The following is a 17,009-nucleotide window of genomic DNA, read 5'->3' as shown; positions in this document are numbered from 1 at the left end:
GCACAACTTCGAAATGTTTTAACACATTCACTTTTGTCGTCGTTTGATATAGTTTCATCTTATCGAATTAATTGCTTTAAGTAATCAAACTAACTTCGTATTTAAATCATTGGAATTGGATTGCGATGTGTCGATGATGTTCGAGGTTCGATACGATATCACGCAACCTTTGCTATGTCCTCCAATTCTATCTTACATTGAATAATGGAAAATATCTTAATGTTATTTATGAGAATGGATGTTTAATATTTATAATATTTTCTGACGATATTATATAAAGTTATATTTATACTTTCAATATCATGTTTCTTTATTATTTCCACATCATAAACTGAAAAATCATCAATAACTTTAAATTTAAGTGGTTCGTCTGTTTTATTTCAAACAATTTGGGGGACTTTCATCAAGTCCCAAGAAGCAAGTGCTTATTACTATTATATACTATGAACGTTATTATATAATGAATCTAGGACACGGTGGTATTTCAATCTTTTTCATGACCGGTGAACCGCAAACTCGAGACATTGGCGTGTTATTCGAGTCACAAATATTCTCTGTGTCTCCCTGATGAAGAAGAAAAACCATGCTATTGTTTGATGCAGATTTTCGACTTTTTCCAACAGAACAACAAGGACTGGCACAAGGTCGTTTTACAGTATAACAACCTTGTTCGCGAACAGCAGTCTTTCCACAAGTGCCACTACGTTGAGTGACGCAACCTTTGGCGATCGCAGCCGACGCGCCTTCCTTCTTACAAGACACAATCGGTTCCCTGAGAGTGAAACTTGAATGAGTCAAGATTGACCTTGCTTAGATATAGATCAATAAATGTTTTTTCTTTATTTCGAAGTGAAAGGATCGCAAGTGTTTAAAAAGTATTCAAGCGTGGCATACAGATTATCATCGTAGAACATTTTTTGCTTAATGCCTTTGAAATTAATTTTCTCGTTTGTATCCTTCGATTCCCAATTATTAATTTAATTGTAGAATATGAAATATAAAATCTTACATAGCGGAAGCAGGACAAGGTGCACAAGGAGTACAACATGGAATTGGTGGACAACGCATAACTCTCAATGCTTCGACATTCAATGAGGAAACACCTCGTAACAATGCTCGTTGTATGGCATTCTCATATTCGGCACGTTCTTTTATTATACGCTCATTTTCTTTGCGAAGCCTTGCTATCTCAGCTTCCAGCTATTACAATTGAATTTTCACATTTTAATAAAAGAATATATTTCGTTCAAACTCGAGGATAAATGTAAAAGATTAAGATTATTAATTTACTTCAATTTCTCGTCTCATTCTGTCTTTGTCTTTCAAAATTGATTGTATAGCTACGTCGGTACAAATAATTTCGATGTTTTCAGGTTCTTTCATTGCGACAGACTCCTTTATTACGGTAGGCTCTCTTTCAGTATTTCCTGCTGGTATTCCCTCAGTAACAGATTCATAGGCTGGATTTGCCATTGTCACTACTTCTGGAACTGGAACTTCAGGTGATCCGAGATTTATTTTAGGTTCAACCGTTTGAGTAGTTGCCACTGATTTCTATAATAATATTATTATGTTAAAAATTACAGAGAAATAAAGATTTTAATTAATAAACTTGCCTCTCGTTCCTCGCATTCTGCCAATAGTCTTCTCAGATTGTCGATTTCACAAGCTCGTGCTATCAATTCTTTACGCAATGATTCGATCTCGTTCTTACAAATGTCCAATTTATTTTGAACCAAACCAATCCATTGTTGTATTCGACCAAATATGTCAGCGAACATTAACTTTTGTAAAAATAAATTCAATTTGCGTGTATTACCTTATATATATTTATGTTTTATAATATTACAGGGCTAAATTTTCTTTAAATAACGGATTACGAGTTTATTCGTATTACGAAATTGGGAGTTTTAAAGGACAGTCCAATTCATTCATTTTTATTTATTCGCATATTCAATCTTATAAAGAAACTTTATTTATTTATTGTACCCCCATTTTCCCAATTTCATGACGGTTCTACTTGCGTACAGGGCTCAACCTTTGAATCGTGCTCAAAGTTCTCGCCTAAGGTAGCCAGTGCTTTACCCGCTTCTTGTAAATTTTGATGCACATAGTCGATCATTTCATCCACCTTCTTATCTCTGCATTTACAAGACAATATTTTGTATAAACATGATTTCTTAACGTTTCGATTCGTCTAAACGTTCCTCCAATATAAATTCACTCCCTTTTAAAAATTGGATGTAAAAAATAATATTTATACCCGGTTGATCCTGGTACTTGTGACATACAAGTACAGCATGGTCCAGCTGTACGAATAAGTTTTCCATCTTCAGTTTTCACACTAGATGTTGATTCCACTACAACAGTTTGCTCTACAGTTTCTTCCGATGGTTTCGATACGTCTCCGCTTTCTTCGGGAACATCTGCTCCTCCTACTAAACGATCTAGAGTTTTCACAGTTGAATTAAATTTACGGCTTGCTGTAGTTATCGACTTTTTAAATTTGAGCGCTTTATTTGATGGTCTACGATTTTCATCGATAACATTTCCTAAAAATAATTTTCTACCGTTACTTATGGTTATAATTATTCATGAAAGCATCTTACCGCTTTTGGATGTATTTAATGGTGGACGAGTCATTTTTGTTTAGTTCATGTGTAACATAATGAAATGTGAGAATATAATACAAACTAATTTAAATAATTTTTACATAAGTTGAAAAATTTAGTTTTGAAGAGTTTATCTGAATAAAAGAATTTATAAGATGTAATTGTAATTTTCATTTGTTTTTGCAGTACTAAAAACATATAAAGCATATCTCTTAAAGTTGGGTAACATTTAAAATAAAAATAAATGCTGTATACAATTAAATATACTATATGGCTTTTAAAATTCGTTTATTTGTATGAAAGTATAAGTGAACTGATCATATGATATTTAAAATATAAATTTTGTATTAAACATTCGTACGTGTATGTCTTTTTCTGTATACAAAATACACAGGTACAATAATGAAATAAATTCTGTTTGTAGAAAATGTTCGAATCATCTGAATAACTGTCTACTTTACATTATATTACAGATTATTTTCATATCTTCATTCGTAATTAAAATTTATCGCATATATTCGTAGTCATTATAATGTTATCTTAACAATTAAATAAAACATATATACATATGCATAATTTTAGGTAGCTTTTTTAGGTGGCGGCCTATAAACTCCAACTACAACAGCATGATCTCTTTCATATGGTTCCAATGTGATTTGCTCCTGTGGTTTCAGTTTATCAGCAATTAATTTTTTTACTTCCAAAGCAAATACTGCTTCAGGTTGAGCTGTAGAATCTATACAGCTCGCCTAAATCAAAATAATGACTATATAAACTTAAAGATACAAATAAAAAATAATACAATATTTGAAATCTATTAAAATACTAATTAATATACTTGCCTTAATAGAAATAACAAAATGACCTCCGTTCTTCAGGAAATATTGGGCATTCAAAGCTACTATCCTAGCTTGATCAGGTTGCGCCACATCAGCGAATATTGTATCTACCATTCCAATAAGCATTCTATACTTGTGAGGATGCCTCGCGTCTTCAATTATGGGAATAATATTTGTTCGTTTCTTAGCAACATTTATAAGATCTCTACCAGATCTGTGAGAAAATTCTACAGCATATACTAATCCTTCCTAAAATAAGAAGAAGGAATAAATTTATCATCGTGTATTACAAATGATTTGTAGGCATAATGTAGGTCTAATTGCAATTCATAGATTAAATAAAAAGGTAAACTGTTAATTTTGTACAAACGTCTTTTTGGAGCAAGATATAACTTATCTTACTCAATCAGAAAAACGGCAATGTGATTTCTGTAGCATAACTCCGACACCAAATTAGCAATAATATACTAAAGTGGCTCTAATGTATGCAATTTATACATATTAAACAAAATACTTATATAAACTCACTGGACCAACAACATCTGCTACATGTGATACTGTAGTCCCAGATGCAGCACCTAAATATAAAACTTTGCTTCCAGGAGGCATGTGAATTTGATCCACTCCTCCAAGTATAGCTGCAGCTAACTTTGATCTAAAAGGGTTCCAAACTCTATATTCAATTTTTTCACCATTCTCTCCCTGTAATATTCATATATGAGTAATTATTATATTTTCCATATTAACATAACAAATTATAGTAACTTGCTTATGTACCTCCACGCTTATTCTCTTTTCACCATATACTTCTGAACCTGGTACCAAATTTAAAGTAACTAATGCATCCTCTTTTCCTCTTGCTATAAAGACACCTTCGTGACGATGTGGTTCTATGACTACAGTTTTGCCACCTTTAAAACTGCCTCCACCACGTCCTCCTCTTCCACCTCTACCTCCACGTCCCCGTGGAGTACCTCCACCTCTACCACCACCTCGACCACCTCCTCCTCCTCCTCCTCCTCTGCCTCCACCACGTCCACCACCACCTCCTCGTCCACCTCCTCCTCGTCCACCTCCTCGACCTCCTCTAAATCCACCACCACCTGGTGAAAATCCTGTAATGAAATAAATTTTGTAACAACAGTGGATACAGTAGCATTGATATAAAATATTGATACGATACATGATATTAAATAACATATATATACGAGAGCATTGTTATAAAAACTTATATTGGTTTAATTGTTTCAGTACGTAAACCATTTGAAGCAGAAAATAAATTCAAAAACATCTTAAATATACAAATATAGGTTAATGTAACATACTATCACACAAATACAAAAATTATAGTTTATCTGACTGAATGCCCAACATATTCGTATAAAAAATGATTAATTACGTTCAAATAGATCCATGTATATATTTTATAAATTAAATAGTCTTATACTCCATGAGTATAAAATAAGTTATTATTGTAGTTAAGTTATATTGTAGAAATCGTGTTGTAGTCAAAAAACCTTCATTTTGTAAGATATTAAATATAAGAATAATATTTTTAAACGATTACTATTTACCTGGCTTTCCCATTTTAAAAATTAGGTATGTAAATTTACGTTCCTAATTTATTTTAAGTTATGACTGTCCATGCACGTGTAGCAGTACAGACGCTAAATCCTCACGGAAACGACATTAAGTAGCGAACATCTTCCGGTTTAGACCAGCATATCGATTTAAATATATATCGATACGTAAAGATCGATTCACACTTCGAAAATATTAAAAATTTACGAATAATTTAGTATAAAATCTTCAAATATTATTGAAATTTAAAATTATTTACATATTACGATTACAATATGATTATAATTATTTCAAATATTGATTATTTTTAGAGTACATAAAAAAATTTATATACTTTTTTCTATCTTACGCATAATATAAATTAAACCTAATATAACTAAACCTTATTAATTCTAGTATGATCTTTACTTACATAAGTGCACATTAGTAGGATTTCGTTAGCTTTTTAATGTGTTACCTATATCTATATTGTAGTGCTCGTTATTTGTTATGGTTTATTTCTCTTCCGGTTTAGTACAAAACAACGATTATAAAATTATAAAATATAAATTATGTAATATATATAATTAAAAATCTCAAAATTGTAATATATTGCAGTGTTTCAATGTAATTTTTGTAACTTATATACCAAGTCTTATATTACTATATTATAATAATACAATATCAATTATACAACATATTGAATGCATATATTGAAATATAGAATGTTTTGTATTGAAATAAATTAAACAATTATTCTTTTAGAACATTAAAAATTTCTTGTTACATATTCATTGTTTTACGAACACAAGTTTCGTAGTTGATCTATGAAGCGTATAAACGTAATGTATTCGTTTTCCTGTGCAATAACCAGTTCAAATAACGTTATATATATAACCTTATCCGTTGTTTGAAACTTAATGATTTTTATATTAATAAATAAATGATATTTGTTGTGTATAATATTGTTATTTATTTAATAACAAATATAGAAATATGAAGTAATCATAAATTTCCATTTAACAATATTCTTAGTTATTTAAAGTATAAAGTTTAACTATATGTTTACATTTACAGAATCAGCGTTGACGGCTTACTTGTATATTTTCCTTACGATTACATTTATCCAGAACAATATGCATATATGCTCGAGCTCAAACGTGGCCTGGATGCTAAAGTATGTATTTTCAACACTTTTGTGTCATATGATTACTAATTAACATTTAAATTTTATTTATAATTTTAGGGGCACTGTTTATTGGAAATGCCATCAGGCACTGGAAAAACTATAACTTTGTTATCATTAATTGTAGCATATATGTTGGAAAATCCATTGGATGTGACAAAATTAATTTATTGTTCCCGTACTGTACCAGAAATAGAAAAAGTCATAGAAGAATTAAAAAAGCTTATGGATTATTATGAAAAAGAAACAGAAAGTAAACCTAAAATTGTTGGCTTAGTTCTTAGTTCACGAAAAAATATGTGTATTCATCCAGAGGTAATTAATTTCAAACTTAATTGCTTTTAATAAATGTACCTTATATGAATGAGTATATTAACAATAGATTTAAATTAGGTAAGCAGAGAACGTGAAGGCAAAATTGTTGATGGTCGTTGTCATTCTCTCACAGCATCATATGTTCGTGAGAGACATAACTATGATGAATCAACACCAATTTGTAATTTTTATGAAGGATTTGATATGGAAGGTAAAGAACAATTTATGCCACCAGGCATATATTCTATTGATGATTTGAAAGAATATGGAAGAGACCGCAATTGGTGTCCATATTTTCTTGCAAGGTTTACAGTAAGCATTTCAGTAAGCAGATTGTTTATTTTAAGACAATATAAAGCACTAATGTTTTTTATCATGTAATTCTAGATTTTACATGCCCAGATTGTAGTGTACAGTTATCATTATTTATTAGATCCCAAGATTGCAGAAACTGTGTCAAAAGAATTAAGCAAAAGTTCTGTAGTAGTATTTGATGAAGCTCACAATATAGGTACAATGCAGCTAATACATTAGTTATGTGGCAAAAATTAAATAAAGTCTAACTACTTAATTAATTTTAGATAATGTATGCATTGATTCAATGAGTGTAAAAATTAATAGAAGAACTTTAGAAAAAAGTTCAGCCAATATACAACTTCTTGAAAAAACAGTGGCTGAGTAAGTTATGTTTTAAATGTTATATTGACTAATATATAATTATAAAGCCATTATAAATATTTGTGATTTAGGATGAGAGAGGATGATGTAAATAAATTAAAAGAAGAATATGAGAGATTAGTAGAAGGATTAAAAGATGCACATGTTGCAAGAGAAACAGATATTATCTTAGCTAATCCTGTCTTACCAGATGAAATTTTGCAAGGTAAATTCTTAATTCTATATCTGTTTAGAATAATTATGAATTTAATTTATATATATTTGTTATAGAGGTGGTTCCTGGTAATATTAGGAATGCAGAACATTTTGTCGGTTTTTTAAGACGATTTGTAGAATATTTAAAAACGCGTCTACGTGTGCAACACGTAGTTCAAGAATCACCTGCTGCGTTTCTGAGAGATGTTCAAACAAAAGTTTCAATAGAACGTAAACCATTAAGATTTTGTGCAGAACGACTAGCTTCTCTTTTACGTACTATGGAGATAACCGATTTAACCGATTTTTCACCAGTTATATTAGTGACACATCTGGCAACATTAGTATCTACATATACAAAAGGATTTACAATTATTGTGGAGCCATTTGATGACAAAACACCTAATGTTTTAAATCCAATTCTTCATTTTGTTTGTTTAGATTCGTCTATTGCAATAAAACCTATATTTGATAGATTTCAGTCAGTAGTAATTACTTCAGGAACATTGTCTCCATTAGACATGTATCCTAAAATTTTAAATTTTCATCCAGTCATAATGTCATCTTTTACTATGACATTAGCCAGACCTTGTCTCTTACCAATGGTAAGTGTGATATTGTTTAGAATATTAATTACTAAAAAATTAATTCAAAAATAATGTCAGATTGTAGCGAAAGGTAATGACCAAGTTGCAATTTCGTCAAAGTATGAAACAAGAGAAGATGTTGCTGTTATAAGAAATTATGGTCAACTATTAGTTGAATTTGCAGCTACTGTTCCTGATGGTTTAGTCTGTTTTTTTACCTCCTACTTATACATGGAATCTGTCGTTGCTGCATGGTTTGTTTCAATTAATTTATACTGATAATATCATTATAATAATATAATTATAGTTTATTTTTATAGGTATGATCAAGGTGTGGTAGATCAACTTCAAAGACACAAATTACTATTTATTGAAACTCAGGATTCCGCAGAAACGAGTTTAGCTCTTATAAATTACATACGAGCATGTGAAAATGGAAGAGGTGCTGTTCTCCTTTCTGTGGCACGTGGTAAAGTATCAGAAGGAGTTGATTTTGATCATCATTTGGGAAGAGCTGTTTTGATGTTTGGAATTCCTTATGTGTATACACAATCGCGTATTTTAAAAGCACGACTAGAATATCTTCGTGATCAATTTCAAGTAGGTTATTAAACAAAATTGTAGATTTATAAATATTTATATTAATAGTATCAATAATATGACCATTTCTTTCTTCTCACAGATCAGAGAAAATGATTTTTTAACTTTTGATGCAATGAGACACGCAGCACAATGTGTTGGAAGAGCAATTAGAGGAAAAACTGATTATGGTATAATGGTATTTGCAGACAAGGTAACAAAAATTATGACAAATAATTCTAGTTTTTTACAATCATTTCTTTGACGATATTTATTTTTTTAGAGATTTTCGAGAATGGATAAACGAAGTAAGTTACCAAAATGGATACAAGAACATTTAACTGATAGTTTATGTAATTTATCAACCGAGGAAGCTGTGCAGGTAAAACTCAAAATTTAGAACGCCTAAAATAAATATTAGTAATTATTAATCGTAACTTTTAGATAAGTAAACGTTGGTTACGACAAATGGCCCAACCATTTACACGTGAAAATCAATTGGGATTATCCCTATTGACACGAGAACAACTTGAAAAAGAAGAATATGGCAAAATTGAACAGAAGGCGCAACAAAATTAGATATTTAATATGACATTTATAACAAAGTTTGTGCCATTTTTAACAAATATGATAACGTATAGTGTATAAAAACATACTGCAACTTGTGTTTTGTATAGTATTTATATTATAGTACATATAAAATGTATTAATTTTTGCAATGAAAAATATTTTTTCCAATAATATACGATTTTTATAAATTAATAGAATTAATATTTAAAAATTTAATCACAACTAACAGTAAAAATTAACAAAGTACAGCAAATCACTAAGGGTACAGAAAATATATCTATGCAATTAAAAAAGTTTAATAACAAAGTATGGTGATGAAATCTTAACAGTGTACAAAATACAATTACATCTATGAAATTCATTTAATATCACCATCTTACAATAACTTGGTCTCCATCTTGTATTGAATAGTATCGGAGTTCCTGAAGCGGTTTATCAAGAAGTATTTCATCTTTCGAAAGCTAAAAAATTACATAAAAGTAGTATAAAAAATATATAATAAATCCAAATATATATTGAGGGTGTATGAGTCCCGTAAGTTTATGATCACGTAAATACATTTAGGTGCACGATATGAGTTTGCGACGTTATCCTGTCGCACCCGACGGCGGCCACCGTAATGGATAAATATCCCACACTACTCCGTCTTCCCTCCCCGAGTAGGGTGTCTTTAAAAGATTTCTTCCACGTAAAAAGTACACGATAACGCAAACTTGTTATTTCGCTCAAGTATACCCCAATATACATATATAAATTGTAAAATGTTATAATTACATTTTGTTGTATAAATGAAAGTCTTGGAATTTTTCCTCCAGTTCTAAAAAGTCGTTGTGCAAGTCCTATAACTTTTTGAACTTCCATATCTTTTAATAGTTTTCTTTTAATTCCTCTAGGTTGATTTGGATGATCTGGGCATACAAACTCTACTGTTATGACGTTAGAAACCATTTCCACTTTCACTTTAGGTGATGGAATATCAGAAATTCCACATTCTAAAAATTTTGAACAATATATCATGATTAAAAGTTAAAGAAGTACTAACTTTTAAACGTATTCATTGTATTTTTTATTTACTTGCAACTAATGTTGGATATCGAGGGTGTTCTATTATGAACCTATTTCTCTTGTCTGCATCATTTTCCGTTTCGGTCCATTTCGATAGAAATAATTTCAAATAATCATACTCAGCACCACGTCTTTCATCTTGTAAGATTTCAGTGCCATTTAATGATTTTAATTTTGAAATTCTCGCTATGATTAACTGACGTGCAGTTTCTAAATTTTCATTTTTCAAAATAGGATTTTCTCTAAATTTCAAATCTTCCAAATTATTTAGCTTTTCTAATTCTGATACAGATTGCCACTATAAATTATATTATCAAATTATTTTACTTTATAATTTATCTATATCATATAAATATTTATTTTACCTCTGATATGTTGTTTTGCGATATATGTAATTGCCGCAGATTAAAAAAGGCTGTGGTTTTTGCTGTTGGTTCAACAGTTAGGAACCTTATTTTGTCTATCTTATTGGAATTTAAATTAAGGTACTCTAAACTGTAAAAAATCTTCAATATAAATATCTTACTAATAAATAATATATTAATACAAATTATAATCAATGGTACACACACACACACACACAAAATTAATGTTATTAACTTGCCGTGGAAGCGATCCCAATTTAAGAATATCATCCCAATTAGATATCAAATTTCCTTCAAGAGTTAATTTACATATTTTCATTAAATTTTCATCTTTTATTGGCTTGTGTATGATGTTCACAATGTTGAAAGAAACTGAAAGTTCTTGCAAAGATGGAAACATACTCATACATCGTTGAATGTCAAACCAATTATAGTTCATTCTTGCTATAGTTAAATATTTAAGCATAAAAAATGAATCTTTTAATATTTCCATATTTTCTTCAGTTGGTAAATAATTTTCGCTAAATAAATAATAAAAATAGATATTAACAATGGCAATTACTTATTATTAACATATTTAAATAAGATTTTGGTAATCTACCTCAGATTAAGCCGAACAAGACAGTCAAGTTGACAACAGATATCTGCTATAATTTGCCAACTATTTATTAAATTTTTAGATAAATCTAATTCTTCCAAATTTGGACATAATTCTTTTAATTCTCCAGGATTACCAGTAGTACTAACACATTGTTCTCTTAACCACACAATTTTTAATTGATCAAATTTGCTTTGCTTCTTATTTACTTTGGAAAAACCAACAACTTCCAAAAAAGGTGCATTAATTTCTTTCTGTAAGCTTGTTAAGGTGTCTCTATCAATGCCAGCTAATTCATCATTGATAAGGCCATAACGAATTTTAATAGCTTCAGGACAAGAAATCCCAAATTTTGCTTTACCTGGTCGTATAAATGAACCTGATGTAGGATGCCTATTACAAAACAAAAATATGTTATTTATATATAACTAAATTAATTATATAATTATATTTTTGTATGGTTTTACCTAGCTTTAAAATATTTTACTCCTTCATATGTACCATTGTGTTTTCCACGTGTTGGATCATCCCAATCTATACCAAGCCACAAACCTTTAGTTTTACCAACAGGACCAACGTACTTTAATGTACCTTGATGTCCATCACACTCAATTCGGCTGTCAATTTCATATTTTTTATCTTCTACCATACTAAAAGAGAAAAATTTGAATGATATTAATCATAAAATATATTTGAATTGTACATCCTTTTTATTTCAAAGACACAATTCGAAAAATATCATTCTAATTTCTTTACGATATAATTTTTAATAATAAATACTGATGTATATCATGTTGCGGTTCAAAACCTAACCTCAATGTAATAGATGATCATTGAAAATTATGAGACTAACAAAATATTAATGATATAAACGAGAAAAGATTATCACAGGATACTATTGCAAATAATACTTAGGTCAAATATAAGTGGCTATACAGACATGATTTAATCAAAATTAAAAGTCATATACGGTAATATGACATTTCTCTGTTGTATACAGCTAAGATACCTAGGACTAGGAACTCTGTAGCGTAAGATACTCCACTCAAATAGTATTACCTTTATGCATGTGTGTATATGTTGACATGTTACTATACATAGATGAACCAATAGTAATTTTCTATACTTTCCATTCACTCGATTTCATGCATGAACGATAGTCAAATAGAATGAAATCATATTTAAAACTATATATACTTATATATAAAACGGGGGAAAATTTATGTGAACCTATTTTTAAAAAAAGTTGATTGTTTAAAAATAAATATTTTGATTTTATTTACTAAAGAATAATTAGATGTTACATTATACATAAATTATACATATAACACAATGTAATATAATAATGTACAGGTGCTATAAAATATACATAAATATGAATAATTACAATCTTACAATTTTACTATGCACATGTACATGTACATATAAAATTAAATATACATATGCATAAAAATGGTTTGGTTTAGTTCTGATTGTTTTGTTTAATGAAATTTATACATTTGTGAGTATTCAAAAGAATTACATTATACCAAATCCTTTATTGATTTGGTATTAAATTTGCAATATTTACTGGATTTAAAATTTCAATCCAATAACCATCTGGATCTTTGATAAAAGCAATTCCTTTCATGTTACCATCATTAGGCTTCTTTACAAATTCCACATTTAACTTTTCAAATCTTTCACATGCTTTTTCTACATCAGGTACTGTGATTCCAATGTGACCTACAAATTAAGGGAATATGTTGTACATGTATATAATAATTTTTTATTTTGTATCTCAACAATTATATAATAGTTAAAGAGTATATTACCAAATCCTCTAGGTTCAGTATTCCCATTATGGTACTTGGGATCAGGGTCAGTTTCTGTACCCCAATTACTACAAAAAAGCAGCCAAAATTAATTCTAATAAATTTAAGTTAATATGTTAGACTATATATATTTTTAAACATACTGAGTAAGTTCTAAAGTAGCTTTGCGACTAAATGTCCATTCAATACTTTCTCTCTTATCAGTAGGTATGTCTTTTGGATCTTCATATCCCAAAAAGTACAGAGAGAATTTCATTTCAGGAAAGTCAAGTTTCTGTAATAACTGCATACCGAGTACTTCAGTATAAAAAGGTAATGATTTTCTTGGATCTTTAATACGATACATTGTTTGTTGCATTATATAACCATTTGTCGCTGGGTCAGGCTTTTTGCAAAGTTCCCGAGCCTCACAGTTTGTTAAGCCTGTGTGTTCACCCATCTAAAAAAAGAAAAATAATAACAGATTTATTTAAGTATTACATCATGATTAATGATAATAATAAATTTATATAAAAGAAACTCTGCAGTTACATTTCTTTGTGATATCTCTCAATTTTATCAGCCTGTAGATAAAATATCATTAGATTTCAAGGACATCACATATTGTAAGAATATTTTTACAAAAGATCGAAAAGTTGATAAGAAAATTAAAATATAACTAATTTAAAAACGAGAAAAACTATCCTAATAAATAAAAATTTGATATCTTTATTAATATAGGTTTTTACAAAAGTCAATCTTTTTTATGATTTACCGCATTAATATATGACTTCTTTCGCGGTACTCTGCTATGAAAACCATTGTTTCGTAAGATTCGTTGACATAATTCCGGGTAAACTTTTTTATGAAATATACTAGCTACCATACTTGCGAGTTGAGGAGCGGATTTAGTAGGATTTTTTTTTAATTCGCGAATAATAACTTTCTCCTTTCTTCCAGTCAATTTCTTTTGCCGACCTGATCGATCTTTGTTTTCAAGTGTTCCCTCATTCTTTGACTTTTTTATTATATAATGCATTGTAGACTTCTGCTCACAATTCCGGCAATCTCGTTATATGATTTGCTGTTTTCATGTAATCGGAATATTTTTTTTTTCTTTCACACTTTTTTGTTTCAGATTTTTTGGTATTCATTTTAAATACCATTGTGCACACTTTTACGTTCCTGTTACTGAAACGATATCCTAACATCAAGTGAATGACCAATATTTTCATTTAGCAACGATGTTTACATTCGGTGCAAAGGAAGATGAAAAACTATCAACAACGTTACAATGTTCGAATACTTTTGTGAGACACTTATCATGAATGTTTCTAACAAATCTATCACAACTCCTGTCTATATTGAATCGTTTTCAAATTTTACTGATGTAATCTTGAGACTTTCCCGTCACTATAGATACCAAATTGTTTTAACAAATTAGTTTAGTACCTCATTTTGTTAATTGAAATTTGCAAGTGTAAATGTTCGAATACTTTCGCGAGCCACTGTATATGTTATATATTTCACCAAAATTGTATAGGTTAAATAACAAATGTGTGAATTTTGTTAAGACACAATTATCATACCAATAATGAGATACGACATATATTATTATGTATCTAAAATATTATCTACTGCTATACATACATTGTTTTTTGATATATTTTTTACCTTTTTAGAAAATAAATATGACGGCCGACTCTTGGTTACACGCTGACACACAGAGCGGAAGTGTGCGAAGATTTGCGCAAAAAGTGGAATATCTTTCATTGAGTATAACGTTTATGTAGTCGTGTTGTGCTGTCTGCTTTACTTCGATTTCCTTTATCTGTCAAATCGAAGAGATTGGTTATAAGTACTCTGAGAATATCAAAGAGAACACGTTAATTTAAATTGTTAGTAAAATGGCACATTGGTTTCATCGTAACGTGCTAAAAGCCACGACAAATCAAAAATTCGAATTAAAAATAACTGATCCTACTGATGCTACAAGAAAACTATGCAGGTTAGCTATATTTATGAAGAAATTAAATTAAACGCATTTAATTCTACATATGCTTGATGAATATTTCAAATATTCTCATTATATTATAAAAAATTTATTTCAAATAATAAAATATAATATTATCAATGTTACATTGTATTATATTGTTCATTATAGTGATCTAAGATTATCAAGAAGTCGTCTTTTAGAGTTAATAAAAAATGCAAATAATTCAAGTGATACTATAGAACCAGCCTTTCATAGCTATTTAAGCTTAGTGTATGGATTTATATGGGAAATAAATTCTGCTGCAGAACAATCTGAACATGTTGGCAGACCTAATCCTAGCAAACTTAGAAATGTTATTGTATATAAGTGGACACATACTTTACTGGGATCAAGTACCTAGTAATATATTCTTTTACATTTATTTAATCCAAAATAGTTTTACCATATAATTTAAAATATCTATTATAGTTCTAGTGCTGATTCTGTTTATGAAGCAGCTAATATGAGCATGAATGTAGGACTTTGGTTCATGAAACATGCTGCAATGATTGCTGCCAAGGATGAGTAAGTATAAGCAATAAGATATAAAATAACCAGAAATGTAAAATAAGTAATATTACAAGAAGTACCATCACTACAATTTAGTATAAATATGAATGAAGCAAAAGATGTACATACTATGCTAAGACGGGCTGCAGGAATATTTACTTTTGTACAAACAGAATTTTTACCACAATTGGCAAATCCTCCACCATTAGGAAGTGATCTAGATCCAAGAATAATAAATGCATATGTGAATCAATGTACAGCGGAAGCACAGGAAGGTTGAACAATGAATAAATTCATAATATTATGCAACATCATTTGTCATTATTCAGATGTTAATGAATGTATATTTTTCTACTCACATTATGTTATAGTGACAGTAGCCAGAGCAGTGGAACTAAAACATAATGCTAATTTAATATCAGCACTAGCTAATGAAACAAGTAAATTATTTCTGGATGCTGCTAATACCTTACGTCCATTTAAAGCAGAGATATCAGCACAGTGGATTAAATATCTGGAACTCAAGGCAGCATTTTATCAATCCTATGTAAACAAATTATTAAAAAATATAAATATGAAAAAATACAAATTTCTTACACAATTAAACTTTATAGGCTTATAATTATTGTGGTGAGAATTTATTATCTATGGATAAGTGTGGAGAAGCAATTAAAGCCTTACAGGAAAGTGAAGCGTGTTTAAAGAAAGCAAAGACATTATGTCAGGAGTATGGAAAAATAAATGGACCAGCACCTAGAGTAAAGCCAGATCAACATGCTGTATTTAAACGCCTAACACCTATAGTAAAACTTACTCTTGATAAATGTAACCGTGAAAATGGTTTAATGTAAGTATCATATCTCTCTCACACACACTCACTGTCTCTCTCTCTCTCTCTCTCTCTCTCTCTCTCTCACTCTCCCTCTCTCTCTCTCACTCTCCCTCTCTCTCACTCTCTCAGATTAAAGGAAGCAACTTCTGAATAAAATTTAATTTTAATAATTTGTACTTTAAAAGTTATCATCATACAATACCAGGGGAGGTTCCAACATTGGATACAAAAGCTACTTTTGGTTTAGTGAGTCCAATTGATTTTCAAATGCAATCGCATCATCCTATATGGAACTTGGATGTATATAGAACATTGTCTGGATTAAACCCTGCTAAACTAGAAAAAGAACAAAATTTACCTCCTGTTAAAGAAGATTCAATTCATCAAACTACCAAAGATCCAAAGAATACAAGTGGATGTTTATTGCAATAAATTGTTTAATGCAAAAATACAGGTGGTAAATTAAGTTTAGCGCTTTTTTTATCATTGAAACATACAATGTTATCATGAAATTAATCTATTAATTTATATTTAAAAATTCGCTTATGCGTTTAGTAAAGTGCAAGCTGACAATATAGTATTCAACTAGCATTTAAAACTTAATTGGTTTTGCTTATGCATTGAATATTACATATATATATAACTAGTCTTAATTAAAAATTTCTGCACGAACTAAGTTACATATTAACA

The 17,009-nt window shown here is 29.6% G+C and overlaps 6 protein-coding genes across 10 annotated transcripts; 2 read left to right on the top strand and 4 right to left on the bottom strand.

Annotated features, from left to right (window-relative positions):
- Window positions 1-294: 294 nt before the first annotated feature.
- Window positions 295-2,838, bottom strand: LOC100743818. Its single transcript, XM_024372659.2, has 7 exons — window positions 2,610-2,838; window positions 2,264-2,552; window positions 2,039-2,141; window positions 1,617-1,784; window positions 1,291-1,554; window positions 1,010-1,200; window positions 295-772 (listed from the first exon to the last, which is right to left on the bottom strand). The coding sequence occupies exons 1-7, from the start codon at window positions 2,641-2,643 to the stop codon at window positions 454-456; spliced, it is 1,368 nt and encodes a 455-aa protein (XP_024228427.1). The 5' UTR covers window positions 2,644-2,838; the 3' UTR covers window positions 295-453.
- A 45-nt stretch (window positions 2,839-2,883) lies between these two features.
- LOC100745964 (rRNA 2'-O-methyltransferase fibrillarin) lies at window positions 2,884-5,162 on the bottom strand. Of its 2 annotated transcripts, none has more exons than XM_003485891.4 (5): window positions 5,026-5,162; window positions 4,229-4,566; window positions 3,980-4,153; window positions 3,455-3,700; window positions 2,884-3,361 (listed from the first exon to the last, which is right to left on the bottom strand). In XM_003485891.4, the coding sequence occupies exons 1-5, from the start codon at window positions 5,036-5,038 to the stop codon at window positions 3,191-3,193; spliced, it is 942 nt and encodes a 313-aa protein (XP_003485939.1). In that variant the 5' UTR covers window positions 5,039-5,162; the 3' UTR covers window positions 2,884-3,190. The 2 variants fall into 2 exon arrangements, with proteins under 2 accessions (XP_003485939.1, XP_033180878.1); XM_033324987.1 differs by lacking the exon at window positions 5,026-5,162 and adding an exon at window positions 4,851-4,945.
- A 697-nt stretch (window positions 5,163-5,859) lies between these two features.
- LOC100743697 (general transcription and DNA repair factor IIH helicase subunit XPD) lies at window positions 5,860-9,304 on the top strand. Its single transcript, XM_012394474.2, has 13 exons — window positions 5,860-6,012; window positions 6,089-6,188; window positions 6,258-6,512; window positions 6,591-6,824; window positions 6,900-7,023; window positions 7,094-7,190; window positions 7,262-7,395; window positions 7,461-7,990; window positions 8,051-8,226; window positions 8,293-8,572; window positions 8,655-8,765; window positions 8,835-8,933; window positions 8,996-9,304. Exons 1-13 carry the CDS (start codon window positions 6,008-6,010, stop codon window positions 9,128-9,130), a joined length of 2,280 nt encoding a protein of 759 aa, XP_012249897.1. The 5' UTR covers window positions 5,860-6,007; the 3' UTR covers window positions 9,131-9,304.
- A 93-nt stretch (window positions 9,305-9,397) lies between these two features.
- LOC100745720 (tubulin-specific chaperone E) lies at window positions 9,398-12,201 on the bottom strand. 3 transcript variants are annotated; one of them, XM_012394475.3, is made up of 8 exons: window positions 12,090-12,201; window positions 11,617-11,799; window positions 11,153-11,542; window positions 10,791-11,072; window positions 10,552-10,681; window positions 10,196-10,484; window positions 9,896-10,113; window positions 9,398-9,582 (listed from the first exon to the last, which is right to left on the bottom strand). In XM_012394475.3, exons 2-8 carry the CDS (start codon window positions 11,796-11,798, stop codon window positions 9,490-9,492), a joined length of 1,584 nt encoding a protein of 527 aa, XP_012249898.1. In that variant the 5' UTR covers window position 11,799; window positions 12,090-12,201; the 3' UTR covers window positions 9,398-9,489. The 3 variants fall into 3 exon arrangements, with proteins under 3 accessions (XP_012249898.1, XP_012249899.1, XP_012249900.1); XM_012394476.3 differs by having other exon boundaries at window positions 11,963-12,177; XM_012394477.2 differs by having other exon boundaries at window positions 12,159-12,177.
- Window positions 12,202-12,395: 194 nt separating this feature from the next.
- LOC105682132 (lactoylglutathione lyase) lies at window positions 12,396-14,755 on the bottom strand. 2 transcript variants are annotated; one of them, XM_012394489.3, is made up of 4 exons: window positions 14,617-14,755; window positions 13,107-13,402; window positions 12,964-13,031; window positions 12,396-12,874 (listed from the first exon to the last, which is right to left on the bottom strand). In XM_012394489.3, the coding sequence occupies exons 1-4, from the start codon at window positions 14,713-14,715 to the stop codon at window positions 12,687-12,689; spliced, it is 651 nt and encodes a 216-aa protein (XP_012249912.1). In that variant the 5' UTR covers window positions 14,716-14,755; the 3' UTR covers window positions 12,396-12,686. The 2 variants fall into 2 exon arrangements, with proteins under 2 accessions (XP_012249912.1, XP_012249911.1); XM_012394488.2 differs by lacking the exon at window positions 14,617-14,755 and adding an exon at window positions 13,718-14,121.
- Window positions 14,756-14,810: 55 nt separating this feature from the next.
- Window positions 14,811-16,959, top strand: LOC100745844 (BRO1 domain-containing protein BROX). Its single transcript, XM_003485890.4, has 7 exons — window positions 14,811-14,950; window positions 15,107-15,337; window positions 15,407-15,502; window positions 15,584-15,762; window positions 15,859-16,034; window positions 16,102-16,334; window positions 16,505-16,959. Exons 1-7 carry the CDS (start codon window positions 14,850-14,852, stop codon window positions 16,749-16,751), a joined length of 1,263 nt encoding a protein of 420 aa, XP_003485938.1. The 5' UTR covers window positions 14,811-14,849; the 3' UTR covers window positions 16,752-16,959.
- Window positions 16,960-17,009: the final 50 nt, after the last annotated feature.

Source organism: Bombus impatiens, unplaced genomic scaffold, assembly GCF_000188095.3.
Source record: "Bombus impatiens unplaced genomic scaffold, BIMP_2.2 scf_0089, whole genome shotgun sequence".
Classification (NCBI taxonomy): domain Eukaryota; kingdom Metazoa; phylum Arthropoda; class Insecta; order Hymenoptera; family Apidae; genus Bombus; species Bombus impatiens.
Note: the sequence above shows the minus strand (reverse complement) of the source record. Positions and strands in the feature narration are given on the sequence as shown.

Coding starts and splice junctions, on each gene's coding strand:
- LOC100743818 (XM_024372659.2), bottom strand. CDS start 2,643: ATGACTCGTCCACCATTAAATACATCCAAAAGCG. Junction 2,142..2,263: donor CAAGTACCAGGATCAACCGG/GTATAAATATTA, acceptor TTGTAAATGCAG/AGATAAGAAGGTGGATGAAA. Junction 1,201..1,290: donor GAATGAGACGAGAAATTGAA/GTAAATTAATAA, acceptor CAATTGTAATAG/CTGGAAGCTGAGATAGCAAG.
- LOC100745964 (XM_033324987.1), bottom strand. Junction 4,154..4,228: donor AAAAGAGAATAAGCGTGGAG/GTACATAAGCAA, acceptor TGAATATTACAG/GGAGAGAATGGTGAAAAAAT. Junction 3,701..3,979: donor TAGCAGATGTTGTTGGTCCA/GTGAGTTTATAT, acceptor TTCTTATTTTAG/GAAGGATTAGTATATGCTGT.
- LOC100743697 (XM_012394474.2), top strand. Junction 8,227..8,292: donor GAATCTGTCGTTGCTGCATG/GTTTGTTTCAAT, acceptor TTATTTTTATAG/GTATGATCAAGGTGTGGTAG. Junction 8,934..8,995: donor CAACCGAGGAAGCTGTGCAG/GTAAAACTCAAA, acceptor CGTAACTTTTAG/ATAAGTAAACGTTGGTTACG.
- LOC100745720 (XM_012394475.3), bottom strand. CDS start 11,798: ATGGTAGAAGATAAAAAATATGAAATTGACAGCCGAATTGAGTGTGAT. Junction 11,073..11,152: donor CTTGTTCGGCTTAATCTGAG/GTAGATTACCAA, acceptor TTATTTATTTAG/CGAAAATTATTTACCAACTG. Junction 10,485..10,551: donor CGCAAAACAACATATCAGAG/GTAAAATAAATA, acceptor TATAATTTATAG/TGGCAATCTGTATCAGAATT.
- LOC105682132 (XM_012394488.2), bottom strand. CDS start 13,981: ATGCATTATATAATAAAAAAGTCAAAGAATGAGGGAACACTTGAAAAC. Junction 13,403..13,717: donor AGAAGTCATATATTAATGCG/GTAAATCATAAA, acceptor TTCTTTTTTTAG/ATGGGTGAACACACAGGCTT. Junction 12,875..12,963: donor TACTGAACCTAGAGGATTTG/GTAATATACTCT, acceptor CTTAATTTGTAG/GTCACATTGGAATCACAGTA.
- LOC100745844 (XM_003485890.4), top strand. CDS start 14,850: ATGGCACATTGGTTTCATCGTAACGTGCTAAAAGCCACGACAAATCAA. Junction 14,951..15,106: donor GCTACAAGAAAACTATGCAG/GTTAGCTATATT, acceptor TGTTCATTATAG/TGATCTAAGATTATCAAGAA. Junction 16,335..16,504: donor AACCGTGAAAATGGTTTAAT/GTAAGTATCATA, acceptor GTACTTTAAAAG/TTATCATCATACAATACCAG.